The sequence below is a fragment of the Onychomys torridus genome, chromosome 1, assembly GCF_903995425.1.
Source record: "Onychomys torridus chromosome 1, mOncTor1.1, whole genome shotgun sequence".
Lineage (NCBI taxonomy): Eukaryota > Metazoa > Chordata > Mammalia > Rodentia > Cricetidae > Onychomys > Onychomys torridus.
In genome coordinates, this window is record NC_050443.1 from 118,221,146 (window position 1) to 118,242,293 (window position 21,148).

At 42.7% G+C, this 21,148-nt stretch overlaps 1 protein-coding gene across 1 annotated transcript; it reads left to right on the forward strand.

The window, feature by feature from the left end:
* Window positions 1–5,366: 5,366 nt before the first annotated feature.
* Window positions 5,367–6,284, forward strand: LOC118577488 (olfactory receptor 13G1-like). The gene has a single exon (XM_036177688.1). The coding sequence runs from the start codon at window positions 5,367–5,369 to the stop codon at window positions 6,282–6,284; it is 918 nt and encodes a 305-aa protein (XP_036033581.1).
* Window positions 6,285–21,148: the final 14,864 nt, after the last annotated feature.

The window sequence follows — 21,148 nt, forward strand, 5'->3', positions numbered from 1 at the left end:
AACTGGGGCCAAGTTGGGCAGGTCCTCCCAGGATGGCTGGTGTCCAGGGGTGGGACCCAGGGGCAGTTGCCTCTCTGACTATAACCCCAGGCACTCACCTCTGGTCCAGATGGGAGTTCCGGGTTGTTTGACTTTTTAACATAACTTGTCCTTTACTTATCAATTACAGTCCAATTTTGTGGTTTCTTTGGGTTTAGTGTGTACACATGTATAACTCTGGATGTGTATGTGTTTCCTGTGCTTCTTTTTTTTTCTACTTGCTTTTTTTGTTTTGTTTTGTTTTGTTGTTTTTCAAGACAAGGTTTCACTGTATAGCAACCTTGGCTGTCTTGGAACTAGCTCTGCAGACCAGGCTGGCATCAAAACTCACAGAAGTCATTGAAGATGGAAAAATCAAGCTGGTACCTACCTAAAGCCTTCACTCCTACTAACTAGGTTCATGTTACTGGAAGGTACTCTGCATGCTACCAGAGGAAAAACTAAACATCAACCAAGCTACAATCCCTGCATCTACAGTGGTGACCTGTGTGAATGAAAGGTTGGTAAATAGTGGAACAAAAGTTATGGGAATAACCAACTACTATCTGATGGGATTTAAGGTCCACTCCATGGAATGGAACCCATGTCTGGCACTGCTTAGGCAGCCAAGAATCTGAGATTAGATAGATCATGGATGTAAGGGAAATTCAAACACTACTGTTCTGCTAATAAATTGACTCCTAATGATATTGACACATTCCTATATAAGTGTCTTGCTCAGTCATCATCCAAGAAGCTTACTCCTGCAGGTGATGAGAACTAAAAAGGAGATTCATAACTAGAAAATGTGCAAAGAGTGAGAAACCTTGGAACACTCAGTCTTAATACCATGTCTCCATGAACTCCCTTCCCTCAGGTTCAAAAACCTATGTGGCAGACAAGAATGAGCAGGTGGGGATGGAAGACACCAAGGTGACAAGGCCTTTTAGACAACAGGGCTAACACAAATATGAACTCACAGAGACTGTGGCAGCATGCATGTACAAGTCTAAAGCAGATGGGGTCCCACACTGAGAGGGGAAATTGATACAAATCCCCATCCTAACCTGGAAGCTATCTCTAATTGACAGCTGCTGACAATAAAAAGACTAGTTTTCTCCAACCAGGTTGTACTTAGTATACAAACCACACTTAAGGGCAGGCCTATGACCAGCAGTAGATAACAACACAGTGGTATGTTTGGAGGGTTCTTGTCTCATAAAGTTTCTCTTGCCATTCTTTCACCTTAAAGATCTTTGTTTCTAATTTATGGTTTCTAATTTTGTGTTTTTATGGGTTTTCTCTGTGTGTGAATATGTGTGTTTCTGAGATTGAATGTGTTTTTTGAGCCTCTTTCTTTTCTAATGAGAGAGGGAGGGAGAGAGAGAAAGAATATGAATTTGGAGGGACTGGGAGAAGGAAAAATCTAGGAGGGGCTGGGAGGATGGAAACCATGTTCAGAATATATTATATGAAAAAAATCTGTTCTCAATTAAAAAGGAAAAAATTAAACAATAATTTATGAGACCAATGAGAAGTCTTGAGAATGGTGAGAATTAAAAAAAAATGCTACTGGAAAAGGTCAGGGTCAAGGTGGGGCCATTATATAATATCTGGAAAGGTGGGGTCCCTTCTTGGGTTCCAAGTCTTATTAATACATCAACTTAAGAAATGACTCACAGGGAAGAGCAAGGACAACTTATTAGAGCAGAAAAGAAAAGCCTTGGGTTCAGGGGAGCTGTAAATCTCGCAGCTGCCCAGAGGAAGCTGATGGGGATGGGAGGGTGGAATGGAGCCTTTCTGTTTGAAATAAAACAACCAAACCACCTCAGAGGTCAGCCCCATGGCTAGGGGGATGGTTTAGAAAGAAAGGAAGAAGGCCTAAAGTATTAGGGAATTAAAATCCAGGGCAAGCAGCTCTAAATCTTGTGACTGCCCTGGAGCAACAGACTGGAGAGAAGAAAGGGAAAATAACCCATGTATGAAAATCAGCCTGAAAGAAGGTCTGTCACGTGGTAGCAGACAGCCACAAGATGGGCAGCAGAGGATGGGGGGAGGGGAGAAAGCCTGGAAGTGTTAGGGAGTTTGAGGGCATGCTCTGTCCAGCACCTGAAAGAAAAAGAAAAAGGAATAGTTCTGTCCCTCAGAATCCAGACTCAGAAAGGCAGGCAGATGCAGCCAAGCCTCGTGGCAGCTCCTATGAACTATGATGGGGGAGAGAATCCTATAAAGGAAATGTTTGTCTTAAGGTTAACTCAACTTTCTAAGGGTGATCCTTCCCGCTTGACCTGGCCAGCTGGATTAACACCTAAGGGGGCGACAAGAACATGTCGCCATTTAGAGGTAGATTTCATTTTTACTATAGCAGGCTCTGTTTGGACTGTGGATTTGAAATCAACTCCCAGCTGGTTCCCTGGGTGGTGATGGTGCGTCCTGGGCACAGAGAGCTGACAAAAAGAGGGCAGGCTGATTTCTGATTCTTCTCCTTCTCACAGTGATTAGGGCCAACTCTGAACACTTTGTCTCCTGTCTTCTCACTCATTAACATAAGAATGGCATGAAAAGCCAATGCCCAAATGGTTTCCTCTAAGTAGCATGGACAGAGATTGTTCAATGAAAGAAAAAGTCTATGACAGAAATACAGAAAATTCCCTATGAGCTTAGGCACTGAAGTCTTGTAACCGGCTGATGGGTTTTTGTGAAGTAGTTCAATCCTGATAATGCATCTTTGTCTCAACATAAAATGACATGGTATTGGGGTTCAGTCCTAGCCTTGATCATGGATCTAGGAGGAAGCTGAGTATTTGGAAGAAATTATTAAAGCTCTTGTACACAAGGCAGCCACCCGCTCACTGTGCTGGTCATGCCTCATGTTGTTTTAGAGGGTGGGGTGGACCCTGCTGAGGCAGCCCAGCACTGTTTCCTGAGATTGTTGGACCACAAATATGGCGGAACAAGGCTGGAATCATGTGCACTGGGACACAGGATTCAGGGTATGTAAGTCAGTAATTGTTGGTAGTGTGGAGAATGTGGAGTAGGCAGAAGCAGGGAAGGACTGGAGGAAGATAATGGACTAATACACAAGTCTTTATTCCTATAAGCAACTCAGTGAGGTGTGATTGTGCCCAGGAATCCAAGAAGACAGTTAAGGCATGAATTCAATTACTAAGACAAGATGAGATTATGTCAAGATCCAGCTCCAACCTGGAGAGGTATCCTGGCTAGAGCCCAGATGTCCACTCGAGGCCAGTAGTTTGCCATAACAATAGAAGAACTAGCTAGCCATGTTGCAACATAAACTGGTTTGAGTCCCTGAAGAGCCCCAGAAGTCATGTGACCCTTCTGGGATTGGGGCAGCCTCCTAGACCCAGACGAACACTAGTACAGCACCATTTGCTAAGGGCAGGATGACTTCAGGTCTAGGAAGAGATGTTATTGGGCTTAGGTGAAGTTTGTTCTTGCTCACTGGGTGAGGAAAATGGACACTAAAGAGAAGAATTCTGCCAGCTACACCAGCCTGAGGACATTATCCCCTTAGAGCAGAGAACACCGTGTGGTGAGCAGTCACAATCTGTGCCAGAGGACAGCCAATAGGACTGGGAAAGTGCTCTGGTCTTGGCCTCTCAAGGGCTTCTATCTGGAATGAGGGACTCTCTGAGAGTGGAAGAAATTGTGGTTTGGAGAGAGAACTGGCTCAAGGTACAAACATCTCATCTGCCTGAGTGTTCCCTTTAGCCTCTGCTATCACTGGTGATGTTGGTAGACAACAAGTCCCTGGGTAGCAGGACAGAGAACCAGCCCTTGGGTAATGGGTCCTACCACGTGTGTGCTGCATTGCCTGAGAAGAGGCTTGGTCATCTCCCCAGCCAGTCCTGCTCAAGAAGCCAGGGTGATTCTGCCTAATTGGCCGCTCAGGGCCTGATTTCTCCCTGTGAGCATTTGTCTCTTCTATTATAGAGGATGCAGGGCCGCTAGTCCTCACACAGACACCTTAATCTCCCCTCTTTACTTGGAGGTGTCACGACATGCTCTTTAAATGTTTTAAACTTAATCTAGTCCGAATGAAGTTGGAGAGACAGAGAGAGAGAGAGAGAGAGAGAGAGAGAGAGAGAGAGAGAGAGAGAGAGAGAGAGATGATAAGCAAATTTCTGGAGAGGACGCCTGGGAAGATTCATTAAACAGGCTTATCATGTGAGTTTTCTACTGTCTCTTCTTATCATTGCTTCACTGTCTTTCTATCTTTCTGTCGCTCTGCTTATGTCTCTGTCTTCCTAGCTCTCTATCTTTCCACCCCCACATCTTTTTCTTTTTATCCTTGTACCTCTTCTGCAGAACTCACATTGAACTACATAGCATTTCTTGTGCCAGGGAGCACATGTGTGATGTGGTCTGCTACCTTCTGCCCACCACTACAGGGACACAATGTAACAATATTCAGATAAGGCCATCCACCTTCCGGACATTGACTGAGACAGATAGCAGAGTTGATGTCTAATCTCAAATCAAGAAATAGTTTTTTACAACACTGGCTGTATACAGGTGCATGAAAATAACAATGCTCTTTAAAAATGAAGACCATCTAGTGGATTATATCTGCAAATGTAAACTTTGAGCTCCAGTACTCCTAAATTAAAGCAACAGTTTACATGAGAAGTCACACAGTCTGCGATTTCCTCATCACTTGGAAGTTGGCACTCTGCATCCAGGCACATTCTGCGCAAGGCTTTTCTAAACTCAGCTGCAGTTTTAACTGAGGCAAGTGTGTGGTTGCATGGGTAGGGTGAGACAGGGCTCAGTCCTGCCTGGTGTTCTACTTCAGAGCCCTACATCCCCAGCTTTAGTGACACACAGATGAATGACTGAGATTTGTATAGGTGAGTGAACTGGTCACCCTTGAAGACCGTGGTTGATGCTCTTTTATATGACCAGGTGAGAGACTCCTGCCTTCTTCCTCATCCCTTCCACCCCCACCCACTGGCCTTGAATAGAAGGGAGCTGCAGCTCTCTCTGCTACCAGTACACAGCCTTCCACCTCTAGGGTTTTCCTGGCCATGCTCCATGCTCTCTGAAGTCTGGGGAAGGACCCTCCCAATGGAGAACCTGAGTCCCAAGGTTTATGAGTGGACACATCAGTCTCCTAGAAGTCCTACATCTAGAAAGATACCTGCAGCATTGGGTGGCACATTGCTCTGTTTTTACCCCAGGCAGTCTGAGATTTGGGTGGTTCTCATCATATGTGGGGTGGGTCGTTAGCACAAACTGGGACTAGAGCATGTATTTCCTCTGCAGACACTATTAGAGTTGGCAGAAAACCCACTGACTCTGGATCCAGAGGCCTCTCCAGCTTTATGATGAACGGGACACTGGTCACTGAGTTCCTCATCCTGGGATTCTCAGAAATGCCTCATCTTCAGGTACCACTTTTCCTCAGCTTCCTGTGCCTCTACACAGCTGCCATCTCAGGAAACCTTCTCATTATGGTGACAATCAGTGCCAGCCCAACCCTACATACCCCCATGTACTTTTTCCTGGTCAACTTGGCTGTTGTGGACATTCTCTGCACCTCCACCATCCTGCCCAAGCTACTGGACAGCATGGTCGGGGGGAGGACCATCTCTTATGGGGGCTGCATGGCCCAGCTCTTCTTCTTCACATGGTCCCTGGGGGCAGAGCTTCTGCTCTTCTCAGCTATGGCCTATGACCGCTTTGTGGCCATCTGCTGTCCCCTGCACTATAGTGCCTGGATGGGTCCCAGGGTGTGTGCATTCCTGGCTGGCCTTGTCTGGGCAATCAGCCTGACAGACACCAGCATGCATACAAGCCTGATGCTGCGTCTACCATTCTGCAGCTCCAATGTGATAGAGCACTTCTTCTGTGAGATTCCCCCACTGTTGAAGCTCTCCTGTGCTCCAACACAGTTAAATGAAGTCATGGCCTTTGCTGCAGATATGGTCCTGGCTGTAGGGAACTTCTCTGTGACCATCCTCTCCTATGGCTTTATTGTGGCCAGCATCCTGAGGATCCGCTCTGCTGAGGGCAAGCAGCGTGCCTTTTCCACCTGCTCTGCACACCTCATCGTTGTTACAATGTACTACTCCACTGTCATCTACACCTACATCCGCCCTTCATCCAGCTACTCACTGAACAAGGACAAGGTGGTGTCTGTCATCTACACCTCTGTGGCACCCACCTTGAACCCCCTGATCTACACTCTGAGGAACAAGGACGTCAAAGTTGCTCTTAGGAGGCTTCTGTCCTGCTACTGAGCCTGAACTTGCACTACCGCCTTAACTCTGCTGTACTAGGGGTCACAGGTTTGGTAGAGGTCCCTGTTCATTTTCCTGGGACACACCTGCCAAATCAGAAGGGGCAATTCTTTGACTGCTTCACTTCACAGAGAAGCCCTGGGACCTGCACATGATACCCTGTAGGATCATAGAGTTTCCATTAGGCTATGAACATCAACAGTTAAGTGAATCCTCCAAAATACCAAATGTGGGTGTGGCCTATTCCTAGCCCTCTCTGCTGCAGTCACATGAGCCAGGAACCTTGGGTAGACACTGCTTTGTGCACGTGTTCTCTCTCTACCCCAAAAGCTACTCATCCTTGGTTGTGGCTGACGTACAGGTAGGGAATCTGAGAATGTAAAGGGACCTGGTCATCTTAGGATAATTGATCTTTCTTGTTAGTGAAATATCTGAAAAAAATGTATTTCCTTCCACTTTGTAGTATACCTCTGGAAGAGATTTTTCAGGGAGACTCTTCCCATGCCCTGGGTGTACTGTGACACTGTGTGATAAGAGAAGGCCTCCCTTTGCCTTCCATCTTGTCCAATGTGAACCACCAATGCTAGTCAGCAGCTTCCCTGTCAAAGCTACCACTCACCCAGGAGGGTTCCAGCAGCAGACAGCTTGCTAGTAGCAAGAGGTTTCATGGAATCCTGGGCCTTACCATTCCTACTGTGGAGTAATCTAGCAGTTCTGGTGTACACTTGGGAGCTTGTTGGTTTGGAGGATGTGGCCAGAAAGGGAAGTATGAAGAGAACATAGCTGCTGTCCTTCAGGGGCTGCTGACTTTTGGAGCAAATCCAGAGACTTTTGATGTCCTACCCAAATCTTCACTTCTGGCCTGGGTTGTCTCAAGGTCATAGAGTACTTCTGGTGGCCTTTTGACCTCTCTGTCTGCTCCTGGTTGACCTGTATTCTTTCCAATGATTGGTTTTTATTTCTCCTTTCAATACTGATTCAATTAATTAGTTAATTTTTGAAAATTTATTTTCAAGTTGACATATGTGTATAGTATTGTTAAAAAACATTTATTTATTTATTTATTTATTTATTTATTTATTTATTTATTTATTTATTATGTATACAGCATGTATGACCAGAAGAGTGTATCAGATCTCACTAAATACAGATGTTTGTGAGCCACCATGTGGGTGCTGGGAATTGAACTCAGGACCTCTGGAAGTGCAGTCAGTGCTCTTAACCTCTGAGCCATCTCTCCAGTCCTGTGTATAGTATTTTTATCATTTCCCCTCCTCCTTTCAACCCTTTCAATGTCCTCCTACTTCCTTTCAACTACATGGCCCCTTTTTTCTTGATTATTATCATTGTTACATATATATGAATAAATATGTAAGTACAACCTGTTGGGCATTAATGTTTCTGATGTTGATATGTGTTTAGAGCTGACTAGTTGGTCCTGGATAACCAAATTATGGGGCTAGTCCATGGGGGGTATTGTGGGATCTTCTGTATGCTATGAAATTGTTGTTCTAATTGGTTGATAAATAAAAAGTTGATTGGCCAGTAGCCAGGCAGGAAGTATAGGTGGGATAAACAGAGAGGAGAATTCTGGGAAGCCTCAGAAACCAGCCTGCCATCCAGGGAGCAGCATGTAATGGCACGCAGGTAAAGACACAGAACATGTGGCAACATATAGATTAACAGAAATGGTCTGAGTTTAAGTGTAAGAGCTAGTTAGTATTTAGCCTGAGCAGTTTTAATTATTATAAGCTTCTGAGTGGTTATTTTATAAGCAGCTGCAAACTTCAGGGCCAGGCAGGACCTGAGGAAAGCTTCCAACTACAGGGAAGACTGATTGTCCCTCTCAGAAGTCACTAATTGCCTACAGCTCTCCAGATTTCCATCTTCAATGTTGGCATGTCAACTGGTGCTGTCATTGTTCAGGTCTCATTTAAGAAACCTTATTCTTGAGGGCTTGTAAATACAGCTCCCCACTCCTATATAGATGATACTGTATTGTGACAGATATCTTGGTCCTCTGGGACATGATTTTTCCACTTTCTCTTCTTTGATGTTCCTCTAGGCTTAGGTGTGGGGTTGTGGTCACAGTCAGTTATAACTTTTTGAGTTGGTCTCTCTCTTCTACAAAAAGAAGCTTTGATGAAGGGTGATAGCTACACCTACCTGTGGGTGTAATGATAAGTATGGGAATGCAGTTAGAGCTTATATTGGTTTGGGAAAGTGGCAATGAAAGGTTCTCCTCTATGTCTGTGACTTGTTCAACCATAGGTAGTTGGCTGGGTTTACAGTTCCAGGCATGAATTCTGTCCTGCCGAGTGGCCTTAAGTCCACTCAGACAACTCTTGGTTACTGCCAAGATGCAAGTGCTTTCTGTTGTACCTTTAGGAATAACTTGTCATGCTGCTCATTGTAGGTATCACACTGGGAAGGATACTGATTGCTTTTCTTCCTTGGCAGCCTGTATGTCACCTTCTGGTACTATGAAAGTTAGTCCTCATGGAGGAGCCTTCTGGGTGAGATTCAGCTGGATCCCTCCAAATCTTGTATCTGATGTGTATGATGTCTTCATTCATAGAGACTTACCCTCCAATTCTGAGAGGCAACACAGGGCAACAGCAACAGCCCACTGTGTTTTGGAAAATGCTTGGACTGCCTTGACTGGCAACTCAAAAATTTTCCTGAACATGAAACCTCTGTTTGTTAGATAGTCATTGGCTCTTGGGAAGACATTAACATCCCACCTGGTATAAGTCCATTTAAACTCTATATCAAATATATAGCTTCAAATATCCTAAGTTCTAGTTCATCCTTCTCCCTGTCTCCCTCTGTCATGCCTTTCCTCTGCCTTGTCCATTGAAGACATCCTCCCACAATTTTGTTTATCCTCTTCATGCAGATTATTGGCTTTTGTTAGCAAGATGATGTCTTGTTCGTCTTATTTCTGCTCTAGGCACAGGGCAGGTTTCCAGCATACATCAAGGGACTGCCACAACAAACAAGAAACAAAATGATTATTTCTACCAATTAGATCATTAAACATAAATTTGGAAGAGCCAGTTAGATAATTGAAAGAATAATTCATTATTTTATCTTTAAGCTACATTGCCGTGTTTCTGTGGAAAGTGTAAAGGTGTTTTTGAATGGGACTCATTGAAGAATATGGAATGTAAACTTGGAGTCTCTGAAGTTTGTGAAAGACACCTATGGGTATTTTGTCAGTGGAGACTTGATGAGACTAGTCTGTTGGCAACGAGAGTTTAGACTTCTTTTTTTTCCTCCTTTTTTAAAAAATGTATTATATTTGTGTTTTAATTTTACATATCAGCCATGGTTTCCCCTGTCATCCCCCTTCCCGCTCCCACCCCCATCTTCCCCGCATCCCATCCCCTCTATTCCCATCTCCTGCAGGGCCAAGGTGTCCCTGGGGATTCATTTAAACCTGGTGGATTCAGTACAGGTAGGTCCAGTCCCCTCTTTCCAGGCTGAGCAAAGTGTCCCTGTGTAAGCCCAAGGTTTCAAACAGCCAGCTCATGCACTAAGGACAGGTCCTGGTCCCACTGCCTGGGTGCCTCCCAAACAGTTCAAGCTATTCAATTGTCTCACTTATCCAGAGGGCCTGATCCAGCTGGGGGCTCCACAGCCTTTGGTTCATAGTTCATGTGCTTCCAATTGTTTGGCTATTTGTCCCTGTGCTTTTCCAATCTTGGTCTCAATAATCCACACTCTTTCAGTCTCTCCTCTTTCTTGACAATTGAACTCCCGGAGCTCCACCTGGAGCCTGGCTGAGGATCTCTGCATCCACTTCCATCAGTTATTGGATGAGAGTTCCAGCATGACCGTTAGGGTGTTTGGCCATCTGATCAGCACTGTAGGTCAGATCAGGCTTTGTCTCAACCATAGCCAGCAGTCTACAAGGATGTATCATTGTGGATTTCTGGGGACCTTTTCAGCACTAGGCCTATTCCTGTTCTCATGTGGTCTTCATTTATCATGGTCTGTTATTACTTGTTATCCCTTTCTGTTCTTGATCCTACTGGGATCTCCTGCTCCCCTAAGCTTTCTTTCCCTCAAATCTTGCCCTTCATTACTCCCACTGACATCCAGCTTGTTCATGTAGATCTCATCCATTTCTATGTCATTGGGCGATCCCTGTGTCTTTCCTAGGGTAGCGTTTTCTAGGTAGCCTCCCTGGAGTTGTGTAGCAGTCTAGTCATCTTGGTTTAACATCTAGCATCCTCCTATGAGTGAGTACATACCATGTTCATCCTTCTGAGTCTGGGTTACCTCACTCAGGATGATTTTTTCTAGATCCATCCATTTGCCTGCAAACCTCATGATATCATTGTTTTCCTCTGCTGAGTAGTACTCCATTGTGTATATGTACCATATTTTCTTAATCCATTCTTCAGTTGAAGGGCATCTAGGTTGTTTCCAGGTTCATATCATAACAATGCTGATATGAACATAGCTAAGCAATAGTCTAGTGAAATTAGAAAACATAGCTATGTGTGCAAGAGAAATTAGAAAATATCTAATTGCATATGGATACAGCCCTTGTGTATGTTAGCGTCTCAGTCCTTTTTGTGTTATGATCTTTTGCTGTTATTAACGTTCTGTGTGGTGGGGTTCATGTGGGTGATCTGCTATGGCTAATATTCTACAAGACAGGTATGTTTAGGAGAGAAGATACTGGTTTGATCTTCCATATTGTTGGTAGTTTTGTGATGTGATCTTGGCATGTGGACTTTTGCTAGTTCTGGGTCTGCTATGGACAGATCTGATTGAGCAGAAGAGAAGATGTACAGGCATGTTAGGCCTAGGCGTTGGAAATGGCTTGGGTGGAATGAAGTCAGGTGGACAGAGGGCACTGACTTGGTGTACAGAATATGCTTTCTGATCTAAGACTAGGGTGTGGTTAGGTCTGGCTGTGTGGAAAGTTTGGACATGGCAGGGGAGGAGCTTGTGGATTGGGGGAGAGGCATGGAGGGTTATGTACAAAGCCTAAAAATAGGTTGTGATGCAAGCAGGAGAGGCCAGACTAGGCCAGGGCACTGGGTGTGGGACCTGGTCTAGATCTGGTCGGTTAAGGAGAACATTTGAATGGAAAGGTCAGGGAGACTCATGGGGATAGAAGGAGAGGGGGGCATCTAGATATGCCATTTAGGGCTTAGTACTACCCAACAGGCATTATAGAGATGGAAGTGGGAAGTCTGGCTGGGCATAGGGTTGTGTGTGGCACCATGTGCCTTGTTTTTAAAGTCACTGGATCTATGTAGTGCTGTGTATATGGGCATGGGCTAGAATCATCTACTAGAGCACACATAGCCTCTCCAGGATCACATCCCTGAAAAAAAAAAGTGTCTCTCACCCACCATTAGCCATCAATTTCCAAAGCTACTTATCAAGGACTATGGGGGTCCACACCCTCAAAAGTCCCCTCCCAGGGTCTGGGAAGAATCTACAACCAGCTGATAATTAATCTTTGATGAGAAGAAATGAATCTATGTACATGAAACTCATTAGTCCATTCACTTTATTATTCTGAGTCAGTTCTCTCTCCACAAAGTTCTGCTCTCTTTTAGCTCCTTTCTTGCCTGATTTCTCTCTATATTCATCCACTGCTCCCTCTAAGTTCTATCTTAATTCTCTCATCTTAATTCTGCCTCATATAGGTCCTTATCATCTTGTATTTACCCAGCTAGTACTTCCCATCTGACTCTTCCTCATCTTCCATCTCGTCCACACATTCTCTCTAAACAAAATCCTCCTTGTCCCTCTCCATTCTCTGTCTCTCCATTCCCCCCAAGTCTCTCTGGAGTCCAGTTATAAACCCAAGCAATTGCCATCCCCTGGTTGAGCAAGGTCACCAGGCTTGAATTCCTGTGTGGTCATAAAGGCAGGTAAGAGTTTCCTCAGGCAGTGATTGTCAGGCTTCCAGGATCAAATGGGTGTGGGGGTGGGGGTTGGGTGATAAGAATCACATAGAGGGGTAGTAATTGTTAACTATCATTTGCAACCCAAAAGGAAACTAAAGGCTAAATTTGGGTAATATCTAATAAGAAGAGGGATCTTATGTGCTCAACTACATTCTTAAATGGGATTGGTAGAAAATGTTAAAAAAAAAAATCTCTAAGTTGCTAGGTCAATGAGGGAAAATAAGACTGTCTTCTTTTTTCCTGTGGCTCCTATCTGTCCAAACTATCTGGCATTTTTCTGCAGGGTGGGGGAAAGTGTACTCTGTCACTAGGCAACCTGTATACAGTTAGATGCCTCTGGTGAGTTAAAGGGAGATCTGGAACTAGAGGTGAGATTTGGGAAAGGAGGAAGTTAAGCTTAATTGGTACATCTGCCAGGCCTTCTCAAACAGGTAGTCTGGATGCTTAAATTTGTAGTTGAAGAGCTTCTCCCCAGCCCCTGCCAAGTCCTAGTAGTCCAACAACCCACTTACAAAATAAACACACAGACATTCATATTATTTAAACTGCTTGGCCATTAGCTCAGGCCTACCATTGTCTAGCTCTTACTCTTATATTTAGCCCATTTCTATTAATCTATACTTTGCCACGTGGCTCGTGGCTTACCAGTACCTTATATCTTTTCTCTCATGGCGGTGGCTGGTAGCATCTCCCCTCAGCCTTCACTTCCCTGCCTTCTCCTCTTCCTTGTCCTGCCTACCCTATGCTTCCTGCCTGGCTACTGGCCAATCAGCACTTTATTTATTTTATCCAATCAGAGCAACACATTTGACATACTGAACATCCCACAGCACTTCCACCTTTCTTTTCTTTTTTTTTTAAAAAAAGCAAGGTTTGAACTTTTACATAGTACAATTACATATAACAAAACAATTATCAAGCAAGAATTACAGTTACAATATTAAAGCAGATATCCTATCTATCTCATATTTGTGAGTCTAAGGTTTTATATCTAACTTATCTTTTATCATAACTGAGGAAATTATAACTATCTAGTTTTCAACCACATCAAAGACCTCAGAAGGATATAATATTACCTGGGAACTGGGAGAAGGATACAAGCAACTTTCGGGAGTCTTGTAGGGTAGACAGAGACAGCTGGCAGCCTGGACAGTCACCTAATATTCCTTTGTAAACTTGGGGCATTTGTCTTCAGTCCACTGGGATAGAGTCTCTTGGTCACTTTTTTCAGTGTCCTGTAGAATGTCTGGCAGTTTCCTCTGCGAAGCAGGAACCTGAAGGACCATTTTGTCAAGCAAAGTTCAGTGGTCACCTTTCTATGGGTCCTGCATGTCCACTTGATCGAGCAGTCCAGGCAAGAACAGTTTCTCGCCCAAATGGCTATTTTTGCCAAGGTGAAGATAAACTCCATATGAAGTGTCTTTGATGCCCATCCTCCTCTCTGAAGTAAATTGGTGCTGCCAGGAGCAGACATGTCTCACTGTCCAGAAAGGCTAAATTTTAAAAATATTTTAAATGCCATATTCTGTAGGTCTTTGAAGTATTTGAAGGCTACCTATCTATCTGAAATATCTCTGTGTGTACCTAGAAGACTTAACTAACATGGCTACAAGTATGATTATCATAGATGACTAATTATTAATCTATTTTTAATTATCCATTATAATTTTAAATGAGCTGTACAAACATAATCCCTTAAACAAGAGTAGAAATATACACACAGTATAACAAAATTAACTTTAAGCTTATATCAATAGACTAAAATCTATACCAATGTAAAACATCTTAAAACATCTTGCTCTTTAGAAGTAAGTTCCTTAATCTATCCTTTCAGACTATTATATCTATATCATATCCCCTTTTCTTCTTTAGAAAGAGATCGCATTTATAATCAACATGCTTTAAATAAAAATATTGATTTTTCTCTGTCCCACACCGTAAGTCTGTTCTTAGAGAGTACAGAGGTATCTCTGATAAGATACTTTCCTCCGTCTGGGGGTGGACCTGGCTGGATGCTGCTAATGATGCTAATTACAGGGAGGCTTGAACTGGGGTTCTGGCTGAGCATAGCTGTTAGCACAGTTTATCTAACTAATCCTTTAGTAGAGGGGAAATGGTGCCCAATAAATGATGGAAAAGCTACAATAGCACACAAGAAACTCATAGCAGTAAATGGCTGATAATCAAGAGCCAAATATCACCAAGGCTCCTTGAGCCTCTGCTTTACTTCTGGAAGGGCCCTGGCTTCTTCCAGGTATTAGCTTTGTCATCAACAGCTGAATCCTGCTTTCTATATTTTCACAGCTTGCAGCAGGTCCTCAGTTGGGAATGAGTCCTTATGAGCTCTCTGACTTTTCAAGCTGGGATGTTGGCTGTGTTGATCTTTCCCAGGCCTTGAGCCTGCAGTCACAACTGCTGTGAGTTCAAGGTTGCCACAGCTCTGTCTCACTGGGAAATGCTGCTTCACTGCAAGTATCTACTACCTTCAGCTCTTACAATCTTTTTGTCCCCTCTTCCAAAATGTTTCCTTGGTCTTGAGGTGTGTGTGTGTGTGTGTGTGTGTGTGTGTGTGTGTGTGTATAGTTTTCAGCTAAATATTACTCTACAGTCTCTTCATCTCTGCATATCAACCAGCCATGGGTCTCTACTAATTGCCATCTATTGCAAAAAGAAGCTTCTCTGATGAGAGTTGAAATATACTCTAATCTATGTGTATAAAACTAAGACCTTAGTGGGGCATCTTATTACTATGTCTACTTAAATAAAATAATATTAGATTCTCCCTAAGACAGAGTTTTGGTCTAATTAAGAAGAGTATTAGGTATGCATTCCATCCTGTGGAGTGGGTCATAAATCCAATCCTAAAGTGGTTGGTTACTTGTACAACGTTAATGTCATTATTTCAGCAATGGATGTCTTGCCTGGACATTCATCATTGTAGCTCATAGACTTCTAAGCTAGGTAAGACATTTGTTTATTTTTCTTCCCTGACAGCATCATAGAAACTTCTAGCACCTTGAAAGCTAGCCAGTAGGAATAAAGTTTCTAAGTCAGTACCACCTTGATTTGTCCATGTCCAATGACTCACACATATTGTCTTTGGTAATAGGGTCCATCAAGTTCTGGATGGTAATCAAGAGCGATGACAATATCCTATTGCTTGGGGAGTTATGGGACCCCACTGACCAACAACCTGAAAAGAGATTACTCCATACCCAGAACTGGGCTTTTTCATTTGAAAACCTATGGTATCTGTGAGAAGAATTACCTCTCTGCTCTAAAGTAACTCCATTTGAACACCTTTTATGTGTGTGTGTGTCCACATTTTGGGAATTTCTGCTGTAGTATGTTTCTGTATAGCTTTTTAAAATGTCTTCATTGTTAGATATCCTTCCCACACTCCCTCTTCTACCTGGTCCTCTCATACCCGACCCTGTTCAAGCTTCCTTTCCATTACTTCTGCTTCCTCCTCCATATTACATTCATTCTCACCCCTCTTTACCCCATGCCCCCTAACTTGTTCCCTGACTTCTTTGAGTGTTCTAATTTAAGTATATATAGATATTCATTCAAAGATGACATCCATCTATAAGAGAAAACATGTGGTATTTGTATTTCTGGGTCTCTGTCACTTTAATAAAATTTGTTATTTCCAGTTCATCCATTAACCTGCAAATTTCATAATTTTGTTTTTCTTTCTAGTTTAATAATATTCCATTGTGCATATGTGCCAAGTCTTCACTATTTATTTGCCCATTGATGGACATCTTGGCTGTTTACATATCTCAACAATCTATATTTCTTCATTTGAGAATTCACAATTTAGTTACATACTCCATCTTTTCCTTTAGGATTATAATATAATCACAATATTTCTCCCTTCCTGTTCCTCCCCTCGTACTCTACCACAGATCCCTCCCACTTGCCTTCAAACTCATGGCCTCTTTTTTCATTAATTGTTATTACATAATATAATATAGCATATATGTATATTACTAAATATAATCTGTTCAGTCTGTATAACATTACTTAGATGCATGTTTTCAGGGTTGACCATTTGACACTGGACAACCAGCTGGTATGGTCTTTTTGGTCCCAGCATCTTAGGCAGCATAGAGAAGGTGCAGACAATGTCCATGATGGCCAGATCACACAGAAAAAGGGACATGAGACTATGAAGCCCCATGATGGAGTTGACAAAAACAATGATCACAGCATTTCCCATGAGTGACAATGTACAGGGATAAAAAGTAGCTGGTTAGAAATGTCAAAGTGGAGTGCTCTGAGAACCTTTGTAGCAGACACTCAGTTACCAGTGTCTGGTTGGAGCTCAACATCAGTATGAACTATACCCAACCTCAGTATGAACTATACCCAACACACTGTGAAGTCTGCAGGAATCTGAAAAGATCACAGGTCATGATTTCCAAGTCTGGTTTTCATACTTGATCACTTCAAAACTTACCCTGCTGTCAGAAAGATGAGGAGTGTCTGTATTTGATTGATGGCATCATTTACTCACAGAATTTCTCTCTGGTTTCTGCTTGGATGACCAGTCTTTTGGAGAGAGTGAGGTGTTGAAGCCACCCATTTTAGGTGTCTGAGGGTCAATATATGATCTTAGATGTAGCAGTGTTTTTTTTATGAACTTGGGTGCCCTTATTTTTTGTGCATGAATGTTTAGGATTGCAATAACCTGATGGTAGGTTTTTCATTTCATGGCTATGTAGTGTCCTTCCCTATGTCTTCTGATTAGTTTTGTTTGAAATCGGGCTTGCTTCCTGTGTCCATTGCTTGGAATATCTTTTTCCATTCTTTCATCCTGACATGATGTCTATCCTTAATAATAAGGTGTTTCTTTGATACAACAAATGAATGGATTGTGTTTTCTAATATAACATGTTAGACTGTGTCTTTTTTTTTTTCTTTTCATCCTACAAACCCTCCCATATATCCTTCCTTGCTCTCTCAAATTCATGGTCTCTTTTTCTTTCATTAATTGCTGTTTTACACACACACTCACTCACTCACTCACATGTGTATTCCTAGATGTGAGTGACCTGCTCAGTCTGTATAACAATACTTGTGTGTATCCTCTCTGGGCTGGCCTTTTGGTATTTGTTTTGTTATTTATTATATTTGTGTTTTAATTTTACACATCAGCCATGGGTTCCCCTGTCTTCCCCCCTCCCCCACCCCCATCTTCTCCCCAGCCCCTCCCCTCCATTCCCATCTCCTCCAGGGCCAAGACTCCCCTGGGGATTCATTTAAACCTGGTGGATAACGTACAGGCAGGTCCAGTCCCCTCTTTCCAGGCTGAGCAAAGTGTCCCTGTGTAAGCCCAAGGTTCCAAACAGCTAGCTCATGCACTAAGGACAGGTCCCAGTCCCACTGCCTGGGTGCCTCCCAAACACTTCAAGCTATTCAATTGTCTCACTTATTCAGAGGGCCTGATCCAGCTGGGGCTCCACAGCCATTGGTTCATAATTCATGTGCTTCCATTTGTTTGGCTATTTGTCCCTGTGCTTTTCCAATCTTGGTCTCAACATTTCATGCTCTTACAATCCCTCCTCTTTCTCGACAATTAGACTCCTGTAGCTCCACCTGGGGCCTGCTGAGGATCTCTGTATCTACTTCCATCTCTTATTGGATGAGAGTTCCAGCATGACCATTAGGGTTTTTGGCCATCTGATCAGCAGACTAGGTAAGATCAAGCTTTCTCTCGACCATTGCCAGTAGTCTACAGTGGAGGTATCATTGGGCATTTCTGGGGACCTCTCCAGCACTCTGCCTATTCCTGTTCTCATGTGGTCTTCATTTATCATGGTCTGTTATTTCTAACCCTTGTTCTCCCTTTCTGTTCTTGATCCAGCTGGGATCTCCTGCTCCCCTAAGCTTTCTTTCCCTCAAACCTTGCCCTTCATTACTCCCACTGTCATCCAGCTTGTTCATGTAGATCTCATCCATTTCTCTGTCATTGGGCGATCCCTGTGTCTTTCCTAGGGTCGCGTTTCCTAGGTAGCCTCCCTGGATTTGTGTAGCAGTCTAGTCATCTTTGTTTTACATCTAGTATCCTCCTATGAGTAAGTACATACCATGTTCATCCTTCTGAGTCTGGGTTACCTCACTCAGGATGATTTTTTCTAGATCCATTTGCCTGCAAACCTCATGATGTCATTGTTTTTCTCTGCTGAGTAGTACTCCATTGTGTATATGTACCAAATTTTTTTATCCATTCTTCAGTTGAAGGGCATCTAGGTGGTTTTTGACGAAGAAGCCTAAAATGTACAATGGAAAAAAGAAAGCATCTTCAACAGATTGTGCTGGCATAACTGGATGTTAATGTGTAGAAGGCTGTAAATACATCCATATTTGTCACTGTGCACAAAACTTAAGTCCAAGTGGATCAAAGACATCAACATAAATCCAGTTACTCTGAACCTGATAGAAGAGAAAGTAGGAAGTAGTCTAGAACACATTGGCACAAGAGATCACTTTCTAAGTATAACACCAGTAGCACAGACACTGAGAGAAACAATCCATCAATGGGACCTGTTGAAACTGAGAAGCTTTTGTAGAGCAAAGGACACAATTAACAAGACAAAGTGACAGCCTTTAGAATGGGAAAACGTCTTCACCAACCCCACATCTGACAGAGGGCTGATATCAAGAATATATAAAGAACTCAAGAAATTAGACATCAAAATGCCCAACAGTCCAATTAAGAAATGGGCTATAGAACTAAACAGAGAATTCTCCACAGAGGAAGTTCAAATGGCTGAAAGACATTTAAGGAATTGCTTAACATCCCTAATTATCTGGGAAATGCAAATCAAAACAACTCTGAGATACCACCTTACACCTGTCAGAATGGCTAAGATCAAAAACACAGAAGTCAGCTTATGCTGGAGAGGATGTGGAGCAAGGGGAACTCTCCTCCACTGCTGGTGGGAATGCAAGCTTGTACAGCCACTTTGGAAATCAATATGGCACTTCCTTAGAAAATTGAGAATCCATCTCCCCCAAGCCCCACGTGTATATCAAAGGAATGTTCAACCATACCACAAGGGCATTTGCTCAGCTATGTTCATATCAGCATTGTTTGTAATAGCCATTACCTGGAAACAACCTAGATGTCCTTCAACTGTAAAATGGATAAAGAAAAGATAGTACATATACACAATGGAGTACTACTCAGCAGAGAAAAACAATGACATCATGAGGTTTGCAGGCAAATAGTTTGTGTCTTTTGGAGGAGTGAGACCAGTGATGCTGAAAGTTATCAGTGCGAACAGTTTGTTGTTTCCTGTTTTTTGTTGGTGTGGTGTAAGTTTCCCCCAACTTTTGATTTGATATTCTGGGATCATTTGTTCCTTGCATTTTCTTGAGGGTGGTTAACCTCTTCAGACTGAAGTTTTCCCACTTGTGCCTTCTGTAGAGCTGGATTAGTACATTGATACTACTTCAATTTGGTGTTTATCATGGAATGCCACTCTTTCTCCATCAATTAGTATCGAAAGTTTTGTTGGGTGTAGGAGAATATGATGGCATCTGTGGTCTCTCAGAGTTTGTAGAACACTGTCCAGGACTTTCTGACTTTTAGAGTTTCTATTAGAAATCAGATGTTATTTTGATGGGCCTGCTTTTGTGTTACTTGATCTTTTTCCTTCACAACTTTTAATATTCTTTCTCCATTTTGTACATTTAGTGTTTTGATTACTATGTGTAATAGGGAATTTCTTTTATGGTCCAGTCTATTTGGTGTTATATATGGTCCTTGTACCTTGATTGGCACTTTCTTATTTAGGTTAGGGAAACTTTTGTTTATGATTTTATTGAAAACGTTTTCTGTACCTTGGACCTGGATTTCTTCTTCCTACTCTATTCTTATTCTTCATAGATTTTGTCTTTTCATAGAATCCCAGATTATCTGGATTTGTTACATCTGGATTTTTCTACACTCAATATTTTCACGGAGGTGTCCATTTCTTCTGTCTTTTCTTCAATGCCTAAGATTCTCTCGTCTGTTTCTTGTACTTCCAGTGAGGCTTAGCTTTGAGGGTTTTTGTTTGTTTGACTTGCCAAATTTTTCATTTCCAGTTTTACTTCAATTTTAGTTTTCTTTAGTGACTATGGGTATTTTCACAAATTTCAGTAAGGAATTTCTTTCCTATCCTCATTAAGATCACTGAAAATGTTGGGTGGTGGTGGTGCATGCCTTTAATCCCAGCACTCCAGAGACAGAGGCAGGGGGATCTCTGTGAGTTTGAGGCCAGCCTGGGCTACCAAGTGAGTTCGAAGAAAGGCGCAAAACTACACAGAGAAACCCTGTCTCAGAAAAAGAAAGAAAAGAAAAGAAAAAAAGAAAAGGAAAGAAAAGGAAAAGGAAAAACAGATCACTGAAAATATTCATAACAGCTGTTTTGGTGTCCTCATCTTCTACTTCAGCTATATTGCATTTCTCAGGATCTAATTGGGGTTACTGGGTTCTGGTGGAGACACAATGTCTTTGGTGTTAATAATCGCATGATTGAGCTGGTGTTTTGACATCTGGGTTTGGGATAATTGTAATTCTGTAGCTTACATAGCAGTCATGAAACTAATAACAGAAGGAGTGGTACAAAATATGGCTTAAAGATGAAGCAAACAGGGTGAAAGAATCCAACAGGTGAAATGGGTCAAGGTCAATGATGCACAGGTGTAAATCTTTCTGTCACCTTAACTGAATCCAGAATCACTTAGGAGATCATCAAGGGACACTTCTTTCCATAGGTGAGAGTGTTTCCAGAAAGGATTCACTGAAGCAGGGGATGCACTCTCTATGTGGGTCGCATCATCTCAGGGACTGGGGACTAGAAAGCCTGGACTAAAAGAAAAAGGAGAAAGCCAGCTGAACACAGGTGCTCCCCTAATATGTGTTCTGGG

Bases quoted from the DNA above. Each gene is read 5' to 3' on its own strand.
- LOC118577488 (XM_036177688.1), top strand. From the start codon at position 5,367: ATGATGAACGGGACACTGGTCACTGAGTTCCTCATCCTGGGATTCTCA.